Source organism: Phoca vitulina, unplaced genomic scaffold (assembly GCF_004348235.1).
Source record: "Phoca vitulina isolate PV1807 unplaced genomic scaffold, GSC_HSeal_1.0 scaffold19, whole genome shotgun sequence".
In the NCBI taxonomy this organism is placed as follows: Eukaryota; Metazoa; Chordata; class Mammalia; order Carnivora; family Phocidae; genus Phoca; species Phoca vitulina.
In genome coordinates, this window is record NW_022589722.1 from 14,606,808 (window position 1) to 14,628,670 (window position 21,863).

Genomic DNA, 21,863 nt, shown 5'->3' on the forward strand with positions numbered 1-21,863 from the left:
CAGCTCTCCCCATTGTGGGCAAAGGGAGCCATGTGTGGGCTTCATTCTTTGCTGCTGGTTTGCATGTGGCAGGGAGAGGCACTTGGGAGAGACCTGGCTTGGTACTTGTGTGCCGTCCTTGAAATTAGCTCTGACTCCTCATGGAAGCTCCTGGCTTCCCTTCAGGGAAGAGCTGAACACTGTTGGAAACCGTTCCACCTCAGCTCTGCATCCTCTTCAGAGCCAGGGCCAGTGGCAGTGTCAGCAAGCACAAAGAGGCAGCTGCAGCAGCAGAGATGAGACAAATGGCACTACTGAATAAGGCCAACTTCAGGCAGCAGCCTGGGTTAGCTGTGGGAAGGGTTCCCTGAGCTGTCATCCTTCTAGAAACCCCCATTCCTCCCAGCTTTGTTTTGTCCCTCTTGTTGTTTCCCACCTACTTCTCTGGTGGCTCCTTCTTAGTCTCCTTTGATGGTTGCTTTCTCCTCTTCCAGACCTTCTAAATGTCAGTGTGCCCTAGTGCCTAGTCTTTGCAACTTCCTTAGGTAACCTCATCAAGTTCTGTGCTTTTAAATATCAATGGTGTGTCTGTAATTCTCAAATTAATAAGTCCCATCTCCCCAAACCCCACCCCGAGCCAGACTCACATACCCATTTGCCTACTTCACACTTGAGTGTAAATATCTCCTAGGGATCTCAAACATAGCATATCCCAAAGTAAACAGACATCTTTTCCCTGATTCTTCTCTATTTCATTGTTTGGTACAGCCATCCATTCATTTTCCAGGTGAAACAACATGCACACTAATCTGGACACTGGATTTTTTTCTCTCTCTTCTCATTTGACCAGTCCTAAATCCTTTCAAATCTGCCTCCAAATTAATCTCTAGTCTGTCCATTTTTTCCTCACTATATCTGCCTTCTGGTTTCAGCCATCATCTGGTCTCACCTGACCTACTGGAATAACTTTCCTATTGACCTTCCAAGTCTTGTGTTCCCTCTGGGACATTTTCCACAGGACATTCAGAGTATGCTTTATAAAACAAATAATTCTGTTACCTTCCTGCATTTAACCCATTGGTGATTTTTCAGTGACCTTACAGAATAAAATCTGAACTCCTTACCACATTGAACTTGGCCTGGCATGATCTGTCCACAGCCATTTTCTCCATTTTCAGCCATTTTCTCCAAACTCATCTCAGGTAATTCTCCCTACTTCACACCTTACAATGTCCAGTCACCTTTCAATTTATGGTACAATCTCCAGGTCTTCATACTTGCTGTTCCCTCTGTCTGGAATGCTCTTCATTTGGTTTCTCCATGGCTAGCCCTTTCTTATCTTTTGGATCTCAGGTTAGATGCCATACCTTCAGAGGTCAACCAGGCAATCTAAAGCCAGGTGCCTCCAGTCCTTCTCTCCCACAGCATTATATTTTTTCCTTTTTGGCACGTCTCATAATTTTAAATCATATGTTTATGTGTTGTTTAATGTTTGTCTACTACTCTGAACTAAATTCTTTCTACCTTGTATATTCACAGAGTATCTGATATGTAGTAGTCAGTGAATATCTGTTGATGTTAATGAATGAATGTCCTTGAGGAACATATAAGAGACCCTGGGGACCATGGAGGGATCCTGAGACAGAAATTGGGGGCTTGACTCTCAGGGTTTCTTCAGACTTAAACTTGTAGTCAAAGACTGGAAAATTCTCCTTAGATATTGGTTCCTTATTTGCCACATTTACAGTTTGTAACTTGGATGAGTAAGAGTGCTGTTTTCTTCCCAACACCACCAATACGGCGTGACCCTTTTTGGAGATCATGATAATTAACATGTTTTTACCTATGCATCTTATCCATATTATGCCATTTAATATGATTCCATAGTTAGTTATTGCTGTCATTTCCCATATTACAGTTGAACAACTGAGGCACAGAGAGGTTAAATAGCTTGCCCAAGATCACAGAGCTGGTAAGAGAGACACATATGAATATGAATACATGTAGTCTGACCTCAGAGTCTGCATTCTTTTTTTGTTTTTTTCTCTTTTAATTTTTTATTTAAATTCAATGTAGTCAACACATAGTGTATTATTAGTTTCAGAGGTAGAATTTAGTGATTCATCACACCCAGTGCTCATTCTATCCCATGCCCTCCTTAATGCCCATCACCCAGTTACCCCATCCCCCACCCACCACTCCTCCAGCAACCCTCAGTTTGTGTCATAGAGTTAAGAGTCTTTTATGGTTTATATCCCTCTCTGATTTTGTCTTATTTTATTTTTTCCTCCCTTCCCCTCTGTTCATCTGTTTTGTTTCTTAAATTCCATATATGAGTGAAATCATATAATTGTCTTTCTCTGACTTATTTCACTTGGCATAATACCCTATAGTTCCATCCACATTGTTGCAAATGGCAAAATTTCATTCCTTTTGGTGGCTGAGTAATATTCCATTGTATATAAATACCACATCTTCTTTATCCATCTGTCAGTGGACATCTGGGCTCTTTCCATAGTTTGGCTATTGTGGACATTGCTGCTATAAACATTGAGGTGCAGGTGCCCTCTTACAGTACTGGTGGGAATGCAAACTAGTGCAGCCACTCTGGAAAACAGTATGGAGGTCCCTCAAAAAATTAAAAATAGACCTACACTATGACCCAGAAATTGCACTACTAGGTATTTACCCCAAAGATACAAATACAGAGTGTGCATTCTTAAACTAACTTCTGAAGTTCAGCTACCCATGTGGCTCTGCACCTATACTCTCTCTCAAAGTGACCTCTTCCAATCCCATAGATTTAAATACCATCTATGTCCTGGCCATGCTTACTTTGTATCTCTTGCCTAGACTGCTCCCCTGAGCTCCAGACTAATTTATCTAACTATGCACAAGGCATCTTCTCATGGGTAACTGAAACTTAACATTTCCAAAACTGAGTTTGTGCTCTATCTCCATGCCCCACTTCCAACCTGTCTCTCCATCAGCATCTCCTCAGCAATGGTATCAGGGGTCATGAGATGTAAACATGTGTGCATCCATATATGTCTGAGAGAGATGCCTTAAATTAGATAATGGCATGATATTTCTCTTTTTCCTTACTGGTGCTTGATCTAACCTTCCCTTACTAAATCATGACATACCCAGGCGAGGACCAGGACTTATATATATCCTTGCACTCCTAGCATCTAGTGCATAGAAAATGTTGAATGGGATCTTGTTGAATGAAGGAAAGAAAGAAGGAATGTTTTCTGTGAATATTATCTCTTTCTACTGGAGGTAGTTTCCTTGCTACTTCTTAATTTCTCAGGATGTTTTCCAAACTCCTTTAACTGGCCATTTTTCTTCTCTCCATGGTTCTAAACTAAAGGGTGGGATATTAATGAAACAACTCTGTTTCAAAAAATCATTTTCATTTCTCTTCGCTTTGTCACTTGTGCACTTGGATTTATGTGGAAAGGAACACGTAATAATGAGGAAAAACCTATTTAGAAACAGTAGCATAATCTTTCAGTGGTAGAAAAAAAAAGTGATATATGAACCATATAATTAGCAGTAATCTGTTTCATATTTATTTTTCTGGGCTGAAGTTCAGTTCGTCCTTTAAAAACTGAGTGTAAATAATAAGTTACACACACACACACACACACACACACACGACCTATGAATAGACATCCATCATCGTCCAAGGGAATTCAGTTAACGTTTTTCTCAAGATTATGAAAATAACTTTTAATTGTCTCAAATCAAATCTCAGTTCATTAATAGCTTAATTTTGCTTCATTTTTATTGCTTTGTTTTCTAATATATAGAATTCTTTTCAGTTTAGTTTATATAAACTGATAAAAGAACAATTCAGAAATTATTTAAACCTCAGAATTTATTAGGTAGAATTGACAAGGGAGTCAAGGGATGTGAGTCTTAACTGTATCTGGGATAAATGTTCAGTTTGGCTATGAGTGAATTACTTGACCAGTCTCTCTCTCCCCTTTAAGAAATTGAAGGAAAGCCTCCCTTGCAAGGTTTGCGTAGGAATAAAATGAGGTAACAATGTGAAAGTGCTTCCAAAATTACAAAGCTCTAGAAAATAATAATAAAGTAATGGCTTTATAATTATTATAATTGAAATAAGCAAAATGAAGTTATTTTTATCATGCTGAATGATTCAAAACAGCTATACTTTTTTGCAGAAAATGGAAGAGATCCCACATTAGAATTTTAGTTGACTTTGTATGTGTTCAGATGATGAACTTGGCTTTTCCACACACATAAATGTGGCATTTAAAAAATGTGCCCTAAGTAGAATATTTTAATGTATTCTCTTTAATGTTTTCATATATTCATGGAGAGCTACAAAATGATTTTTATTCCACTGTATTTACTTTTTGTAAATTTAGCTATTATAATAATTTTATGAAGAGAGTATATCCTAAGATTATATTCTGCTATAAATCATAGTTTGGTTGAATCTGTGAATCAGTCACATTCCCATATTCCTTGTTGTATGGTTTCCCTCTTTGTCGTGTAGGAAGATGAGAGAAAAAAGAACAAGTAAATGTAGAATCTTATAGGAAAGCTAAGTGAGTTTAAAGAATTCCCATTATCACAATTAACATTTCCAGGTGGGAAAGCCAGAAAACCTTCCCAGACTCTGAAGTATATCTTTAATATAAACAATAAGATCCATTATTTTTTAGAAAATAGTCTTTCTTCTGTTTTATAATTTGGAAAACTGTACTATATATTGGAAAATAAATGGCAGTCTTTTCCAATGTACAAAAATGCTCAACTGATAAGCTGAGACATCTCAGATCTACATCTGCAGACATGAATGGGACAGGATGGAGATTTTTGTGGGTGTGTGCAGTTTCTCCGTGTTCTGTATGGACACTGCCACTTGTGAGCTCATTCACACTCGCCCTGGCTACATAGCTCTAAGTACCCAGTATAGAGAGAATTGGATATAATAGGTTACTAAATAGAAAACCAATTCGTGCAAAGAGATCCAGCACTGGTCCATCACATCTTCAGTGTGTACTGACCTGTCTGTTCCCTGGGTGGGCACCTCATTTGCAGTTATCAGCTATGCTGGCTTCAAGAGTCACTTCATCTGCAGGTACTTCTTGCTTCACAGGACAAACAGCTTTCGTCTGGGCCAGGACTAACTGTTCACATTTCACTAACCATATTCTGAATTAGATAAGTATTGGTTGTGTCCTCCTTCTGGACCAGGCATTGTGCTAGGCCCAGAGGATTTAAACGTGAATAACAGAAACTTTCCTTGTTTTTAGGGGGCTTACAGTCAGAGATCTGCTTGTCCCAAGCTAGAATATAAAACCTCATTTCGTCCTGAATTGCCAGAATGTTTGGTTTTTCAGACCAGTATCAAAGGGTGCCCTCCACCATTGTGAATTTGGGCCCAGGACCTCCTCCTCTTGGGAAATTCAGCACTGTCAGAGTCCCTGGGAACTTTGTAGTTGATACCAATTTGATTTTCATAATAGCTTGAAGAATTCTTATAAATTAAGTAAAATATTTATAAGCCCAGCAAGAAGACTCTGAATGAAAATATGAGCAATGAATTGCAATTGCACATCATCTGCAATTTAAAAACAATTCCCCGTAGTGCAGATTTACCCCATAAATTTGAGCTTCCATATTTGTCAGCTGTGTAAAAGTATTGGATTGTTTATAAATACTGTTACAAGGAGAGGTTAGGCACAAAAGCCTAACACATCTGTTGACATTCTTATACTATAAAAATTTAAATGGCATGCAGTCCAGAATGAGCCTGTGTGAAAAAGATATGGATAAATAATAGACCACTTTGCTGGTTTAAGCCGGTTTGGCTCACTATTTTCTCATTTTTCTTCTACCTCCTTCCACAACCCAGCCCTCCCCCTGGGAAATGACTTCCAAAGAAAATCTAATTGGAGTTGTCCCTTTGGCCAGAGACATAGGACAAAACTTGTTGGGTGGTTATTAAAATGTAAAGTCCTGGGTGCTGGGTGGCTCAGTCAGTTAAGTGTCTGCCTTTGGCTCAGGTCATGATCTCCAGGTCCTGGGATCTGGGATCGAGTCCCGCATCGGGCTCCCTGCTCAGCGGGGAGTCTGCTTCTCCTTCTCCCTTTGCCCCTCCCCCAGCTTGGGCTGTCTCTGCTTGCTCTTTCTCAAATAAATAAATAAATAAAATCTCTTAAAAAATAAAATATAAAGTCTTGCTTTACTTCCCTGTCTATGTGCTGTGTTGATAAAAATCCCAAGAGGAGGCAAAAGTTTTGGGCCAAAGAACATAGTCCTTTGAAAAAGCCTTCCCTGACATTGACCCAGATGCAAGGCTCACATCACCAAGTCCCCCCATCTCCACCACCACCAATTTTTGCTTTTGCCTGGTTGATGGAGAGCATCTCTTCTTCTCTCTGCTTTTGCTGCAGCAAAATTTTTTCTCCCTTATAATTTTTCTCCGTGCAGCAACCACAGTGATCTTTGAAAACCTAAATCAATATGACTTTCCAGTGTTCCTAAAATAAAGTCCAGTTGTCCTGTTGGGGCTGGTAAAGCACTACACAGGCTGGCTCCTCTCATCTTTTGAGCCTCTTCTTATGCTAATTTTCATGATAAATACACTCCAGCCACTCTGCTCTCCTTACTGCCCCCGGAACATCAGACATACCAAGCAATTTCCCAGCTTAGGGCCTTTGCACCTAGAACACACATCCCATGCTCTTACCCAGCCCTGGCTCCTTTGTGTCTCAAATTTGTATGTCCCTTCTGCAGAGGGGCCTTTTCTGCACCCCTTGCCCAAAGTAGTGTGTGCCCTCCTCCCTATAACTTCTCCCATTAACTTCATTATCTTCAGAACTTTCATCACCATCTGAATTTATTCTTTTCTTTTAAACTTGTTTTTGCCTATTTCTTTTTTTTTTTTTGTATGTTTGCAGAATGTAAATGCCATTCATATCTCTTTTGTTCACAGCTGGGTCTCCAGTGCCTGACACACAGTGGTATATTTTTTGGATGAATGGATGCACACATAAGGACCCAATTCTTTGGGGAAGAATGCCCTAAATCTTAAACTCCATATAGATTCATGTGTTCTAAGTTCCAATTCAATTTAAACCATAGGAGACTTGGATATACTTTTCAATTTAGTTTCTTTTTTCTGTTTCAGTCCTCTCTAATAAATAGTGACATTATCTTTGTGAAGTTGCATGCCCCATGGGAAGTGCTTGGAAGATATGCAGAACAAATGAATGTAAGAATGCCTTTCAGGTAGGTGTAAATATATTTTCCCTACTCCTTGCTGCTTCCCTGTAAACCAATGTGCTCCTCTCTTGAAACAAATAAAACTGAAATGCAGACTGGAACACTATTAGAGAAGATCCTTTAAAATGTTTAGGAAATGCATAAGTCTTTGTGATTTCTAATGACTTCATGGCTTTTTGTGAAAATTTCTGGCTAATTCAGTCCTTAGCAGGTAGATTTGTCAAGTGCCTATGAGAAAGAAGCATTTTCCAAGTAGCATTTTCATTTCTAAAATGCCATTTTCAGAAGTCCTGTGTGTTGCTGCTTTGAATGGCCAGACCCCAGGCATCAGTGGTGCAGATCCTTCCTGACATTCAAATCTGCTTCCAGTAAAGCAAGTTCAAAAAATTTCATAAAAATATGATCTATTTTTTAAATAAACTGTTTTTAAATTTTAAAAAAGTCAAGTCATAAATACTGTGCAAAAACAAGCATAGATATTTTTTCCAAGGGTAATTAGAAAATATGAGGATTGCTTAGTTATTTAAAGGATTAATTTACCTTCATTTCATAGTGAATATTCATATTTTCCATACATATTAAAGAAAAGTGATCTGTATTTGTTAGATGGAAATAAAATAAAGTATTAAACTTGAAATTATAAATGCCAAGATATGTGGGAAGTAAATAATGGAATCTTCTAAAGGAGATGGAGGGATTTAGTACCAAGGACAGTTCTAAAGGGGCTAAAGAATTAAATACTCTTGATTCACAATTTGCCAATAAGACCAAGTCAGATGACAGAAACCAGGCAAACTTGTGCCAATTCTAAAATATACCTCTTAATGAGCTGTGGAAAATTATAGAGACGGAGAGGCGCTAGGGACACATTTAGAGAAGAGCAGTTTCCATTCAGAGGTCTGTAATGTATCTCCCTGGTGCATCTTATTTTCTTTGTTTATTGGCCTTTATGTTCTAATACCAAGTCAAAATAGAGGTTGGGATTTCTAGCATCTGTTTACCTCAAGGCAAAATTCTCAAAGGAATTGAGATAAACATAGTCCTAAACTTTTGATTTATTTGTATATTTAAAATGTGACAAAGGAAATCTGAGAACCCAAGGATTAAAAAATATTATATAAAATCACTGAGTCATTTATCAATTTAGTTTCCATTGAAACTTGTTATACTGCAATTATAATTAAAGCCAGTTATTTATCAATGCTATAACTGTCCAATATGGATTAATACTATATCACACATCAAGACCAAAAGGAAAAGAAATCTATGCTTAGCTAGAGTCATATATCAGACCAGCATCTTATAGCCAACGATCAAAAGTCTATGTTCTGATAAAAGTGAGATAGTAAAACTTAGTGAAATTGATACATTATCCGTCCCCAGCAGTCTCACAAAACTTCACACCTGAACACATTTCTCAAGCAAAGAACCCAAGCAAATTGTACAAACTTGAGCAGTGTTAATGTATAGCAAGTTCCTAGTGCCTGGAAGCACTTCATATATGAAGGGCCTGACTGTATCATAGCCAGCACTTCTGCATGCTCATTATGTAGCAGAAAAGCGCTGCCTCCAAGCAACATTAATACTTTCCTTATGCCACATTAAGAGAATGTGATCCAGGGAATAAATGGTAACCATACTAACTATGAATAGACTATTATATGTAATAGTCTTCTTTTTAAATGTAGGTGTTCCTGCAGGACAGTTTTAGGAGAAAAGACTGTTAATGTGTGGACACTAATTGGCCTCATTAATATTGACATGATTTTACCTAAGCATAGCTTCACTAACTACAGCCTGATGCATTTAAAATATGTGCTATTATTTTATCCAGTGTTTCAGATAAATAACTCTAGCCTAAGAAGATCTAAGTATTTCCAAAGGAGGAATTTTCCTGCCATATCACTTCCACAAAATGTACAAACATCAGTTTGGCTACAGGGAATGCCTTAAAGAATGTTATGTGTATTTATTTTTTTCTGTAGAGTACATGTTTGAATCCCAAGTTTATTCTCCTTGGATTTTTATTCCTACTATGTTTGAAACAAAGTTGAAGAATAATTTTCTTATGGGAATTTGTAAATAAAATTTGCTTCTTAAATACCTATATGTCCATGGACATGGACTCTTTTTTAATTAATAGACTAATTTTAGGGCATTTTTAGGTTTACAGAAATTTGAGTTGATAGTACAGTGTTCCCATATATCCCCTCCCATCCCATTCACAGTTTCCTTATTGTTAACTGGTTGCATTAATGTGGTATATTTGTTAAAATTAATGGACCAATATTGATATATTTATTACTATTATCTAAAGTCCATAGTTTACTTTAGGGTTCACTCTTTGGGTTGTATAGTTCTGTGGGTCTTGAAAAATCCATAATGTCATGTATCCACCATTATGGTGTCACACAGAGTAGTTTCACTGCCCTAAAAATCCTCTTTACTCCATCTGTCCAACCCTTGTGCTGCCCACCCTAGCACAAACCCCTAGCAACCACTGCTTCTTATTCTTCTTCTTATTCTTAGTTTTACCTATTAAAAACATGAATATATTTTTAAGTTTTCACAGATATGCAAAGCAACTTGTATATAGTCTTCCCATTTTCTCTAAGTGAGAGAGCTCAGTAACAGTTCAGAATACATATAAACCACAGTAGTTTCATTACTACTCCATTGGTGGAAGCCCAAACTATAGAAAGGCTGATTGCATTTTTATAAAGCATCTAATCCATATGCTCTCCATTCAAATTACACCCTACATTTTAATCTGTAATGCTTTAAAAAATGCAAATGTACAAAAGTACAACACATTCTTAACAAGTCTCACTTTTAAAAAAATTTTTTCCAAGATTCCTTGTTTTACCTCTTTAATTCACTTGTAATCAGGGCCAGTGGTTAGGAAGTATGCCCCAGTGTGGTTATTTGCAGCAGGATGTTGATGCTGATCAGTATTCTTCCCATACTGGTTGTAAAATACATATTTTTATATTACCCTGCCTATGTCAAATGAGAGAAGTGTCCTGTAAACTAAAGCGCTGTGTAAATATTAGTTAATATAATAGTATGCCCATTAAATTGTGCATGTAGCCAGGAGGGTGGCTGTCCATGTCTTCATTCCTTGAAGAAAAGCTGACCTCGGCTAAATTCATACGAATACCAGTTGCTCCAAATCATTGCACAGGCTGTGTAAGTGAGGAGCAACCATAAAAAATGACGATAATGAGAGGAAGAAATACCCGTGGAAAGTATTTCATAAGATTTCATTACTCAAAAATGCATGCCCTATGTTCCCACTACATTTCTCACTGTTAATCTCTTTTTAGTTTTTTCTTCTTCACCTCTTACAGGCTTCTATCTTCAATCTCCTTTCCTTCCTTGCTAGTTCAAACTGTAACTGACGATGGGTTTTCTTCTCGACTGGCTTCATTTTTGCTGTTCTTCCAGGAGAAAAATCTATTACCTGCCCCGCCGGTACAAGTTCATGAGCAGGTTAGTAGCATGCTCTGTCATGATGTGTTTGATATGCTGGCCTGTTTGTTCCAACAGTGACAAGGAATACAAGCTGGGGAGGATGGGCCTTTGTCCCGTGGCAAAACTGGCTGCCATGCACAATCCAAAAATAGCTATTTCAGGTTAGCCTGAAAAGAAAAAAGCAAAGATGGAAATGTTTCTCTAAGAACCTTCCTTGTGATTTCTCCACACTCAGAAGGACAGAATTTATCTGCACGTGTGTTGGGGCTGTTTTTTGTTTTTAGCCCATTCTATTAGATAAATTACCAAAAAACCCAGCTGTTCAGCACATCTTTGGTCTGAATGTTATTTTTTCCACACAAATCCCACCCTCCACCATATAAGTAACTTGAAATCTTGAAGTGCAGACAGACAACATCTCAAAAAGCTGATAGCTGTCTAGCCCCCAATGGGTGGGGCCCTCCTATATTAGTAACATTTTGTTAATAAAATATGCAGATGTATTACCTTACCAGAAGCCCTTCCTACCTTTTTTTTTTTTTTTAAACCTCCCCCACCCACCCAAAATTCTGCTGGCTAAAGATTGCCTTTAATGTACTATGTATCCTTCTAAAGTTTGTTTCTCGATTTTTGAGAAGCCAGGGAGAAAGGGGGAAGCATCAGTGATGTCCTTTAATTCAATTCTGTTGTGATCACTGGAAATTTAATTTTAAAATTTTAATTGGTCTTATGTGATCATTTACCCTGAGTTGAGCTGATGGTTAAATTTGGAGACCATTACATTTCTCTGAAAATCCTATTGTTCAGTTCTGTGAGAATTAAGATTCAAGTTTACTCTGTTTATGTGCTATGCAGAATGATAAGTGTAAGAGTAATTGACAAATTCTAGTGGATTTACTCAAATACATGTACCCTCAATAAAGTATGATACAAGAATTGACATCCAAAGAAACTAAGATGTGTTTTCTAAAATTTCCCTGCACAATATCCTTACTAGCAGTTCTTCTTTGCTTAGACAACAGCCATGACATTTGGATTCACCATGATTTAGATTAGTCCCTTGTCATATGATGACCTTCTATAAAACTCTGAGGTAACATATTAGCCTATATCAGTAGTCCTCAGCAGTTTTCAAACTTTAACCAGCATCAGAATAACCTGGAGGGCTTATTAAAACACAAGATTGCTGGACCTGTGCTCTAATCTATGATGTAGATGTCCATCTCTCCACCTGGATGGTATGTGAAGACAAGGATGGCTTTTCCAATTCTATATTTCCAGCACCTAGCACATAGTAGGTGGGGTGAATGGGCAAATGAATCTCCACATGTGAGAAGATTTGAGTGAGGAAAAAGGAGGTCACATAGAAAAGCATAGAAAAACCAGGGGTGCCTAAAGTGTCAGACACAGACTTGGAACTGAAACATTTGCCCTCACTATGGGGGAGGGGTGAGCAATGAGGACTTAAAAGAAAATGGTGGTAAAAGGAACCATAAATCTCAGGGTTGGGTTGGACATCAGATGTCATCAAGTCCAGCCATTCAACAGATACCTGAACCTCTGCTAAATGGTCAACCATCCCATGTTTGAACATCTGTGGAGACAGGGAATTTCAGAACACAACTCTGGGCACCTGACTTTTAGGAAATTCTTCCTTAAAATAAGCCATAATCTCTCTGTCTCTTCAGCTTTTACTCCAAAGAACGTTCAGATTGTAGTTCTCTCTGGATAGATGAAAAATAATCTACAGAGCAAAAAGGCAAAGTGTATGAGAAAGATTATGAAACTATAGGCAAAAGGACTTAGCAAATATTTGGAAATTGAGAGATGGGGGAGAGAAAGGTTTCTATATCTAAGGGATTGGGAAAATGTGGAAGGTGAAAGGAGAATGAAAATTCAGAAGAGGTACAGGTATGGTGAGAAAGATGATGATTTTTGTTTTAATAATTCTGTATTATAACTCACAAGTAGGTCTTTGACACATAGGTGTCCTGAAGGCCTCTGGAAATGAAGGCAAAGCAATTGAAACTGGAAGTAAGACTAGAGAATCCAATTTGGAGTCAGAAGTATAGAAGTCATGACTTGAGCCAGAGGAGTGGATGGAGTTCCCCAGGGAAGGATGTAAAGTGCAAAAAGAGAGCCAATGGCAATTCCTTGGAAAATCTTGTTAAGGAGGCAGGAAGAGATGGAAGGAAGATGAAAAAGAATAATTTAAGGAGGCAACCTAAGGGAGGACAGTGTCAAAGGGACCAGGAAAGAGTTCCCATAAGAATGGGTGTTCTTCAGCTTCTGATGGAGGCTGAGAGATGAGAATCAATTTTTAATATTTAGAAGTTAGTGAAAACTGCCATGATAGCAGTCTCCATGAGCGGTGGTTCTCAAAGTTGAGTGGACCTCAGGATTACCTTCAGGATTTTTTAGTACTCAGATTATCCAGCCCACCCCTGGAGTTTCTGAGGTGAGGCACAATAATTTGCACCTCTCTCGAGATCCTAAGTGATGCTAATGTGGCTGATCTGGGACTACATTTTGAGAATGACAGCCATGGAGAGGAGGGTAATAGACCCAAATTACAGCTGGTGGAGAATAGAAGGCCCTGATGAATCAGAGGCAGTGAGAGTTCACTACTACCTTGATAAATTTTGAGATAGAGGAAAATAGAGAGGGGACAGGCTTAAGAACAGGAGCCAAGAGGAAGGAAGCAGAGGAGAGGAGACTGTGACAAGTGACCAATCACATATTCTCCATGTGTGCAGCAGAGAGGTTTTAAGTGAGTAAAAGTTTGGGAAATCCTTGTTTCTTGAACTGAAAGAACAACTTACTGAACAGTAAACTTTGGCCTGAAAAAGTTAGTGTTACTTCAAGTGCATAAATCGTAACTATAAAAGGATATAACTGGAAGACTCATTTATATATAACTGGAAGACTCAAAGTGAAGGGAAAAGAAATCCTAATTAATTGTCATAGTGTGACACATTGATTCAGAATGCCTTCTAAGACAAGCTACACTGCTTACCACATCACTGTAGTGGTGTACCTTAGTGAAGCCCAATGTCTGGTGTCATTTTTAAAGTGCAGTTTGTCAGAAATTTTGGTAACTATTTTAACTCTTGTTTCACCTCAGAACAGATTTACACAATGGAGAGTATCTCTTTGTAGCCAGCTCTGATATGCCATATTGAAGGGCACATCTACATCTGGCTATCCTGGTTGTACACCAATAATAAAACATTGACTTAGTATTCTAAAATTCTCATATCATACTAAATATGGATATTTAATTTAGCTTTTAGTTTCATCCACATAAATGATAATTTCATTACTTTGCAAAAGCATCCCTGAAACAACCTTATCTCCTTTAATGCCAAGGGAAATGATTTTATGATGTTTCTGAGCAGGCAGAGAGATAAAGCATCTTTTCACAAATATCTTTATTTTTGAAAATCACCCTACTCGCATAAAACACACTCATGTAGTTTAGACTTATATTCTTCGAGTAAATGCTATTTTCATCATGTACTTGGTCTAATAAATGCTGCTTTGACTCTTTGGGCAGACTTATAGTCCTTATAAATTGCCTATCCAATAAAGAGAGGGAATTTATCATCTGTCTTCTGCCTTTTTTTTTTTTTTTTGCCTTTGCCAAATACTGCAAATATAGTCTGTAGAAGATGTGATTACAAAGGAACAAATTTGATTATGGTCAGTGGCTTGTAGCTAAAGTCTCATTACTACTCATTCCTTTTCCATCCACTCCCCCATGCATACCTGCCTAATGTTATCCTTTGCAGTCATTTGGCAGAATGTCTGCTGCCCCTGCTACATTATACATTCAGTGCAGTTGCAATCTTATCAGTTGAATATACAGGCAAATGACAAAATGACTTGTATTTTCCATCCTAGTTTTAAAAAATTAATACATGTAAATGTTCCAGAGCCTTTGGACTCTTCTATGAGATATTTAGGTTGTGCCCCAGTTAGTAGCCTTGTGACCTAAAAGAATCCGAACTCCTATCCAAGGAGAGGGCTATAAATATAGGAGACTTGGCTCTCAGAAGAGGAAAAAGAAATCCAAGGCTCCTGCTGTCTAACTGTTATCAGTCCAGGAGGGCTTCATTTATTGCAATGTAGGGCTCTGTGTGGTGCCTCCATTTAAAAAAAGAAAAAAAAAAAGAGAGGAAAGTTTATCTGTAGGTTCCCTCTAGGTATATCATCCCTAAAAATGTAATCTGTTTGAAATGTGATGCTATTATTATAATAGTCTGGTCTGGGGAAAACCAGGTGTCTCTGAAGTAGCCTATTTCATTTCATTTAGCCTAATTAAGTTGTCATTAGTACATACTCCCTCCTGGGTTGTTAGTGGCTCAAGAGAAAAGCCTTGGTCTTCTTCAGGGTATACCCACAGCATCCAGGTTGGGGCTCTGCACACAGTAGGTACTTTATAAAGGCCTACTGATGGCTTAGCATGTGGGGAGTGAAGTCCTTTGGTATGTGGCCTTTTCTTTAGTTATCACCACTTTAATTATCACTACCCACTGAGGTGGATAGTATAGTCTCCCCTTTGCAGCCAAGGGAACCAAGGATCAAAGAGGTTCAAGCAGAACCTTCCCAAAGCACATTTCCAAGACACAGCTTGCAGTATGTGCCCATTCACCTGTCCTGTGCTGGCAGCTCTTTCCAGTCACTCATGACATGATCTGCCATGAGCTAGAGCTTGGCGGGGCGGGGGGAACACGACACTGAACTTACTGTAATAACAACTTTCTATAAAAATACCCACATTTTAGTCCAGATATTAGCTTGACAAGTTAAGGCCAGAAATGCCCAAGTGGATGATTGATCCATTGTCTCTTTATTGATTTGCCTATGTAGTCTATAAGAGGGCTTTTGCTCAATAAATGGCAGAAATGGAACAAAATGATAATGTGTCCAACCAAAATCAATACTAAATCATTAAGCCAACATTTTCTCTTTGCTTTTCCCAGTCAGTGAAGACTTTATTAAGTAAGCCCAACTCCTATGCATACGAGACAAATTGGATACTTTCTAGTTAGTCGGTTCCTCAACTCACATATCTAAGAGAATTTCAGGATTACCTCTTTAGGGAAGTTTATTAGATGAAGATGGGAGCACAGACCTCAATATACAAGTGAGAATCTTAGCTCTTAAATTCCCATTGATAACTCTACATAAGAGTTTATCATCCTCATCATCTTCTTCATCCTAGATACCACCACTGAACTGAGCATTTTGTACATATAAGGCATTGAGCAAACACCTGATATTTGTTATCTTGTGTAGTCCTCACCACTGACTCATGAAACAGGTGCATTCACTCAATGAGGTTTAGTCACTTGCCCAGTATGGCACTCATCCCTAGAGAGATGTACAAGTTGTGAACCTACTTCAACTTCAGAGTCCATCATTCTGTATGAAAGGTTATCTATTATACTGTGAAAAAGAAAGCTCTTTATTAATTCAAGTTTGTTTAGAATATAGCCAAGATACTATTGCCCACATCACAAGCAACATGTAGTATCTAAAAAACAGCAGAATCAGAAACTCAGCTTGGGTCTCGTGCTTTCCAGCCTGGTGGCTTTTGCACTGTGTTTTTACTTGCACTGTGGAAGAGGATCCTCAGTGATGCCTAAGTAGCAAGTTTGGGACGGGAGTGTTTGTTGAAGAGTGGCATCCAGCCACAGAGAAACAGATCCTTGTTCCCAGAGCCACCGGATTGGCAGGTAGAGTAGCATGTGGAGTGTTAACCTCAACATTGGGAGCCTGAACAGCCAGGGCCAGGTCTCAAGGGGAAGATCAGATCAAGACTGTTTTCAGAGGTCTATTAATTTCCTATTGCTGTTGTAACAGATTCTTGCAAACTTAGCTGCATAAAACAGCACAGATTTATTATTTTACAATTCTGCAGGTCAGTAGTCCAGGGGAGGAGACTTAACTGATTTCTCTGCTCAGGGTCTCTCAAGGCTAACGTCGAGGTGTTGGTTGGCCTAGGCTCTTCTTGAGGCCGTGAGGGAGAATAATCTTCAGGCTTGTTCAGGTTGCTGGCACAATTCAGTTCTGTGCAATTTCTGTAGGGTTCTTAGACAAAAGTCATTCTCAGCTTCTAGAGGCTGCCTGCACTCCCTGGCTGCTGGCCCTCTTCATCTTCAAAGCCAGCAATGGCCAGTTGAGTCCTTCTCACACTTTGAATCTCTCTGCCACCCCCCTCTGCCTTATCTTTGCTATCTCTAGCTAGAGAAAATTCTCTCCTTTTATTTTTCTATTTAAAATCAATTTAATTAACATACAGTATATTATTAGATTCAGAGGTAGAATTTAGTGATTCATCAGTTGCATATAACACCCAGAGCTCCTTTATATCAAGTGCCCTCCTTAATGCCCATCACCCAGTTACCTCATCCCACCACCCACCCCCCCTCCAGCAACCTGTTTGTTTCCTAGAGTTAAGAGTGTCTTATAGTTTGTCTCCCTCTCTGATTTCATCTTATTTTATTTTTCCTTCCCTTCCCCTATGTTCATCTGTTTTGTTTCTTAAATTCCACATATGAGTGAAATCATATATTTGTCTTTCTCTGACTGACTGACTTCGCCTAGCTAGAGGGTAATATGCTAAGCAAAGTTCTCTCCTTTTAAATGGCTCATATGATTAAGTTGGGTCCACCTGAGTAATCCAGTATGCTCTCCGTTTCTAAAGGTCCGTAACCTTGCTTACAGTCCCTTTGCCATGTCACATGACATATTCACAGGTTCCAGTGATTAGGGTACACACATCTTTCAGGAACCATTCTGCCCAGAAGAGGGTACAAACCGCTGACCACATTTGAGGGTTTGTTTCTGTCATTTTGAAGAGCACACAGCATGGACCAGCATGTGTGATAGAACCTGTACAGTCCATGCTTTGCCCTCCTGCTTCGGCTCAGGCTACCCCACTGAAGGCCGATTTACCCACCCCCACCCCCAGCCAGTGTCTCAGGGGTTTTGTTTTTAAGATATCTTTTGAATATCTTTATTCCACCATAATGTTTTAAAAGCCCAGTTCCTCTGCTTTCCATCACTTTTATATTAGCCTCCCTGGTCCTTAAGAAGTTACTAATAACACTATTTGCCTGGCAGCTTCTCCAAAGCATTGCATGCACACCATCCTTTGGAAGCACAGGCTTCCTGACAACCCTGCAAGGTCAGTAAGATGGTGATGATGATGATTAGTCCATTTTAAAATAAGGCTTAAGAAGGTGAGTGAATCGTGGAAGGTCAGACAGCTGATAAGCAACAGAACCAGGATTTAGGCACCCCAGTTCTACATCCCAGCTTCTTTTAGGAGCCTCCCTTCTCTTCATTCCACTTCTGGCCCCTCCTCATTTTTCAATGAATCATTTTCATTACCCTGTTCCACTCTCTCTTCACCATCTCCACATTTCATTTAAGTTGTGGTGCTATAAGCTGTTGCTGAAAGCTGCCATTTCATTCCCATAGAGTATTAATGTCTGCTTTTTCACAGCTTTATTTGTTTTTATCCACGCTGAGCACTGTACCCAGCTGGATTTAATTCATAGTCGTGGTACGCAGAGCCCAGATTCTGTAAGAATGTGAACTTCGCGAAGTGTAATCCGATTAGTGCCACAGACTGGAGATGTGTGGGAGGTAAAAGCTCTATTATGAAAAGCCTCTGGGCCAATGTCCTCTTTCTTGAATGAGTTTAAAGGCAATCAGATGAAATAAAGCCAGGAGTTATGGGGAAGGCCACCAGCTTAGCCTAGGAAGTATAATTTATGAGTCCATTTAAGGACTAAATCATTGAACTTGGACAAGCTGTAGATGCTGATGAAGCACAATTAACTTTGAATTGAAAAGAAAGACAATGTTAAGAGGCAAGCTGGGTGCTCAAATTCTTATTTTGGGGGGAAAAAGATTGTAATAATAGCCAGTACCTAGTATACACCGGACACTGTTCTGGAGATTTCATGTCCATATTGATGAATCACCACAGCCCTATGAACTGAGTATTATTATCATGCCCACTTTATAGATAAGGAAATTAAGGCACAGCAAAGTTAAATAACTTGCCCAAGGTCACACTGCTAATATTTACAGAGCCAGGATTTGAATCCAGGTACTGCAACCCCATGTTCTCAATCACTACGTTCTACTGTCTCTCTGATGTGCATTATGTTACTATACTTTAAGTGTCTTTAAAGAGTGGTGAGGGAGGAGAGGACCAGGAGGAGGAAGGATGGAGGGGATAGGAACTGTTCCCCCCGCCCCCGCTTTGGACCCTTCCAATGTACTATTCTCTTCTGGGAACATGACCCTGAGTAGAATCTTTATTTGTGTGTGTGTATATGTGGGAGGTATGAGTTGTCTTTGAGAGAAGGGGCCTAGAGAAGTTGTGAGATTCTGTCTACTTTGAACTTTCAGGGGTTCTGAAGAAAGGCCAGCCACCACTAGGCAGAAGGAGGTTGTGGTGAGACTGGAGCCCTGCAGAGAATTAAAGAGGTGGTAAAAGAGTTAACTATTATTTTTCATCTTGGAGCTGACTGGTTATGGGAAAAGTAATTCCTTCACCTGGAAGTTTCATTGAAAAGGATAAATTGCCATATAAATATTTTTTGATGAAATCCTGCCCAAACTCCATGTGTAGTTAATAGACCTAGAAGGCATTTAGATATTTTCTTCATTAGAGGAATCCGTCCCTTCTGTAGCCCTTAATTGAAGATTTCCAGTATCAACTACTTTGATAGGGTGATCCCTAAAATCAAGAGTCCAAAACCTGCATTCTGTTCCTGGCTTTATTCACTGGCTGGGTAATTTGAACTGGATACCTTCCATGGGTCTCTTCTGTGATGTGTAAACTGAGTATGGTACCTGTTCAATCTGCCTCACAGAAATGCTACTTGATACGTGCTCGTAGAAGATACTTTCTTCAGTGGGTATAGATAGCTGAGGTAGCACAGTTGTTTTCAAGTGTGCTGTGCATTTTGCTCCTTCTAGTGGTTTTCTGTGAATGACTGACAGTCTGGTCACTTGGAAGCCAGATGTTTTCATCAGCAGAAGCCAGAGGGAATTGGGAAGGGGGTAGGGGAAAACTGTGGCTTGTAAACCACCCTAACAACGCTGTTGTTTTCTGTGACTTGGCATCATTGTGCGCCCTAGCCAGAGTGACACATGTGTCATCATGCCCCCGTACCTTGAGCCATGGAGTCAGCTTGAAAGACAGAATGAAAGCTGAACAGCCTGCTGTCTGCTGAGAGGCAGCTCAGGGAAGGTGTGAGAGGCAGGAAGCAAATCATGACATCACGCTCTGTGCACACAGGCAACCACTGGGATTGCTGTCAGCTGCCCTGCTGAAAGTTAACTACAGCTAGAGCACTTCCCTAACCAAGGGAAGATGGGGAAATTCTCCAAATACAAAATGAGTTTCTAGAACCTGCAGAATGTAAGAAGTTAAGGTCTCTGCTGCTTTGCTTAAGGGGCTGTGCACTTCCTTTCCAGAGCCTTCCAGCCTTGGTCATTTATTGGCATGTGGGTGAACATATAACTCTTGGCCACTATTTCATAGACAATAATATTGAGGACCTGTGATGAGATCGAAAAAACACTGGAGTTGAGGCGCTCTTCTTTCTGTCTGTAAAACGGGGTTATCATGTACTCATGTACAGTGAGAGTGCCTGGAGTGTGTGGTGTCATAATTATGGCTCTGTGGAGACTTCCCTCCTGTGTTATGGGGCAATGCTGACATGCTGTACCCTTTGGTCTTGCCTTTCATGTACCACAGGATCGATAAACAAATAAGCAGGTTTCGGAGATGGTTACCTAAGAAGCCCATGAGGCTGGACAAGGAGACACTACCAGACCTGGAGGAGAATGACTGCTACACTGCCCCTTTCAGCCAGCAAAGGATCCACCAGTGAGTGTTTCATGTGAAAGCCTTTGTCTTACTAAGGACATGCAGCTGTGGTAGAGCCTTCTGCACGCCTTTGAGTCCTTGGCATGTGGAAGGAACAGCTTAGTGCCTTTCTTCCCTGAAAGTCCTGTGAGTGTTCATATCCCTTTTGTATAAGGGTAAGCTAACTGTTCTAACAAACAATCCCTGTATCTCAGTGGCTTGACATAGTAGAACATGTGTTCATATGTGTGTTGGGTGAACGACCTTCTCCATGGTGATTCAGAGACCCAGGATCCTTCTATTTGGTGGCTCTGCCAGTCCCCGTGCTCAGAGCCCCTGTAGGCTCATCAGCATATAACCGACATGACAGGGAAATTGGTTTACCCCGGGCCCTATTGAAAAGAGGGGTCGTTGGTTTGTCTTAATCAATCTCTGTTCACTTCTCAGTTCCCTTTTCTTCAGCAACTCACCAAGTTCCCCCAGGAAAAGCCATATCCCTGAGTAGCCCACTTGCTGGCTCTCCGTCAGACAGTCTCTGAACAGTAATTTCTCACTTTTGACATGCAGGGGGAAAGGTTGGCTAAGTAATTGAGCCTTTGAGGAATTGCAAAAGTGATAGAGAATTGACTCTGAAGCTTTTGAGATGACAAGAAATTGGGATGGGGGGGAATCAGTGGTAGGAGAGAAAAGCATGCCAAAGACTGTAAACAACTAGGCAAAAACAGCCTCTCAAAAGGCAAATAAATAAGTTTGGCCCAGCCTTGCTCTCAGCCAGACTTCCAGAATTCCTGGCTCTCCCCGCTCCAGCCATAGAGACAGCTTTAGTAAAATGGACTTTCCCAAGGGGAGGAAGAGGGTAACAGATTTTTTGAAAAAAAAAAAAAAAAATAGGTTGTTAACTTTGAGAAAAAAATAAACCAAATGGCGGATGTCAGGTTACAGGGAATGTATGGTTGGGGGCATGTTTCAGCACAGTAAATCAGTTAATGTCTTTGGACTTCTAGAAGATGAAGAAGAAAAGAAAAATCAAAGAGTAGATGTTCTGCATCAAAATATATAATATATAATATATAATAATGTATAATGCAAGGGAAACAACTTCATAAGCCTCTAAAATAGCCAAACTCTGGATCCCCACAAGTCAGATTGATGCCAACCCAGCCACATTATGTGAAAATTTAAAAGGGTTATTGAAAAAGACATGAAATTTACAGCCTGGCCTCAAAATCCTAGCTATATC

General features: G+C 39.5%; 1 protein-coding gene across 3 annotated transcripts in view; it reads left to right on the forward strand.

The window, feature by feature from the left end:
* The window catches only part of ANO4 (anoctamin 4), a 350,573-nt gene that overhangs the window by 193,053 nt on the left and 135,657 nt on the right, over positions 1 to 21,863 (forward strand). For all 3 annotated transcript variants that reach the window (XM_032416461.1, XM_032416459.1, XM_032416460.1), the window contains 3 exons: positions 7,154 to 7,254; positions 10,696 to 10,740; positions 20,513 to 20,644. In XM_032416461.1, coding sequence (XP_032272352.1) covers positions 7,154 to 7,254; positions 10,696 to 10,740; positions 20,513 to 20,644 — 278 coding nt within the window. The remainder of the gene's footprint in view (positions 1 to 7,153; positions 7,255 to 10,695; positions 10,741 to 20,512; positions 20,645 to 21,863) is intronic.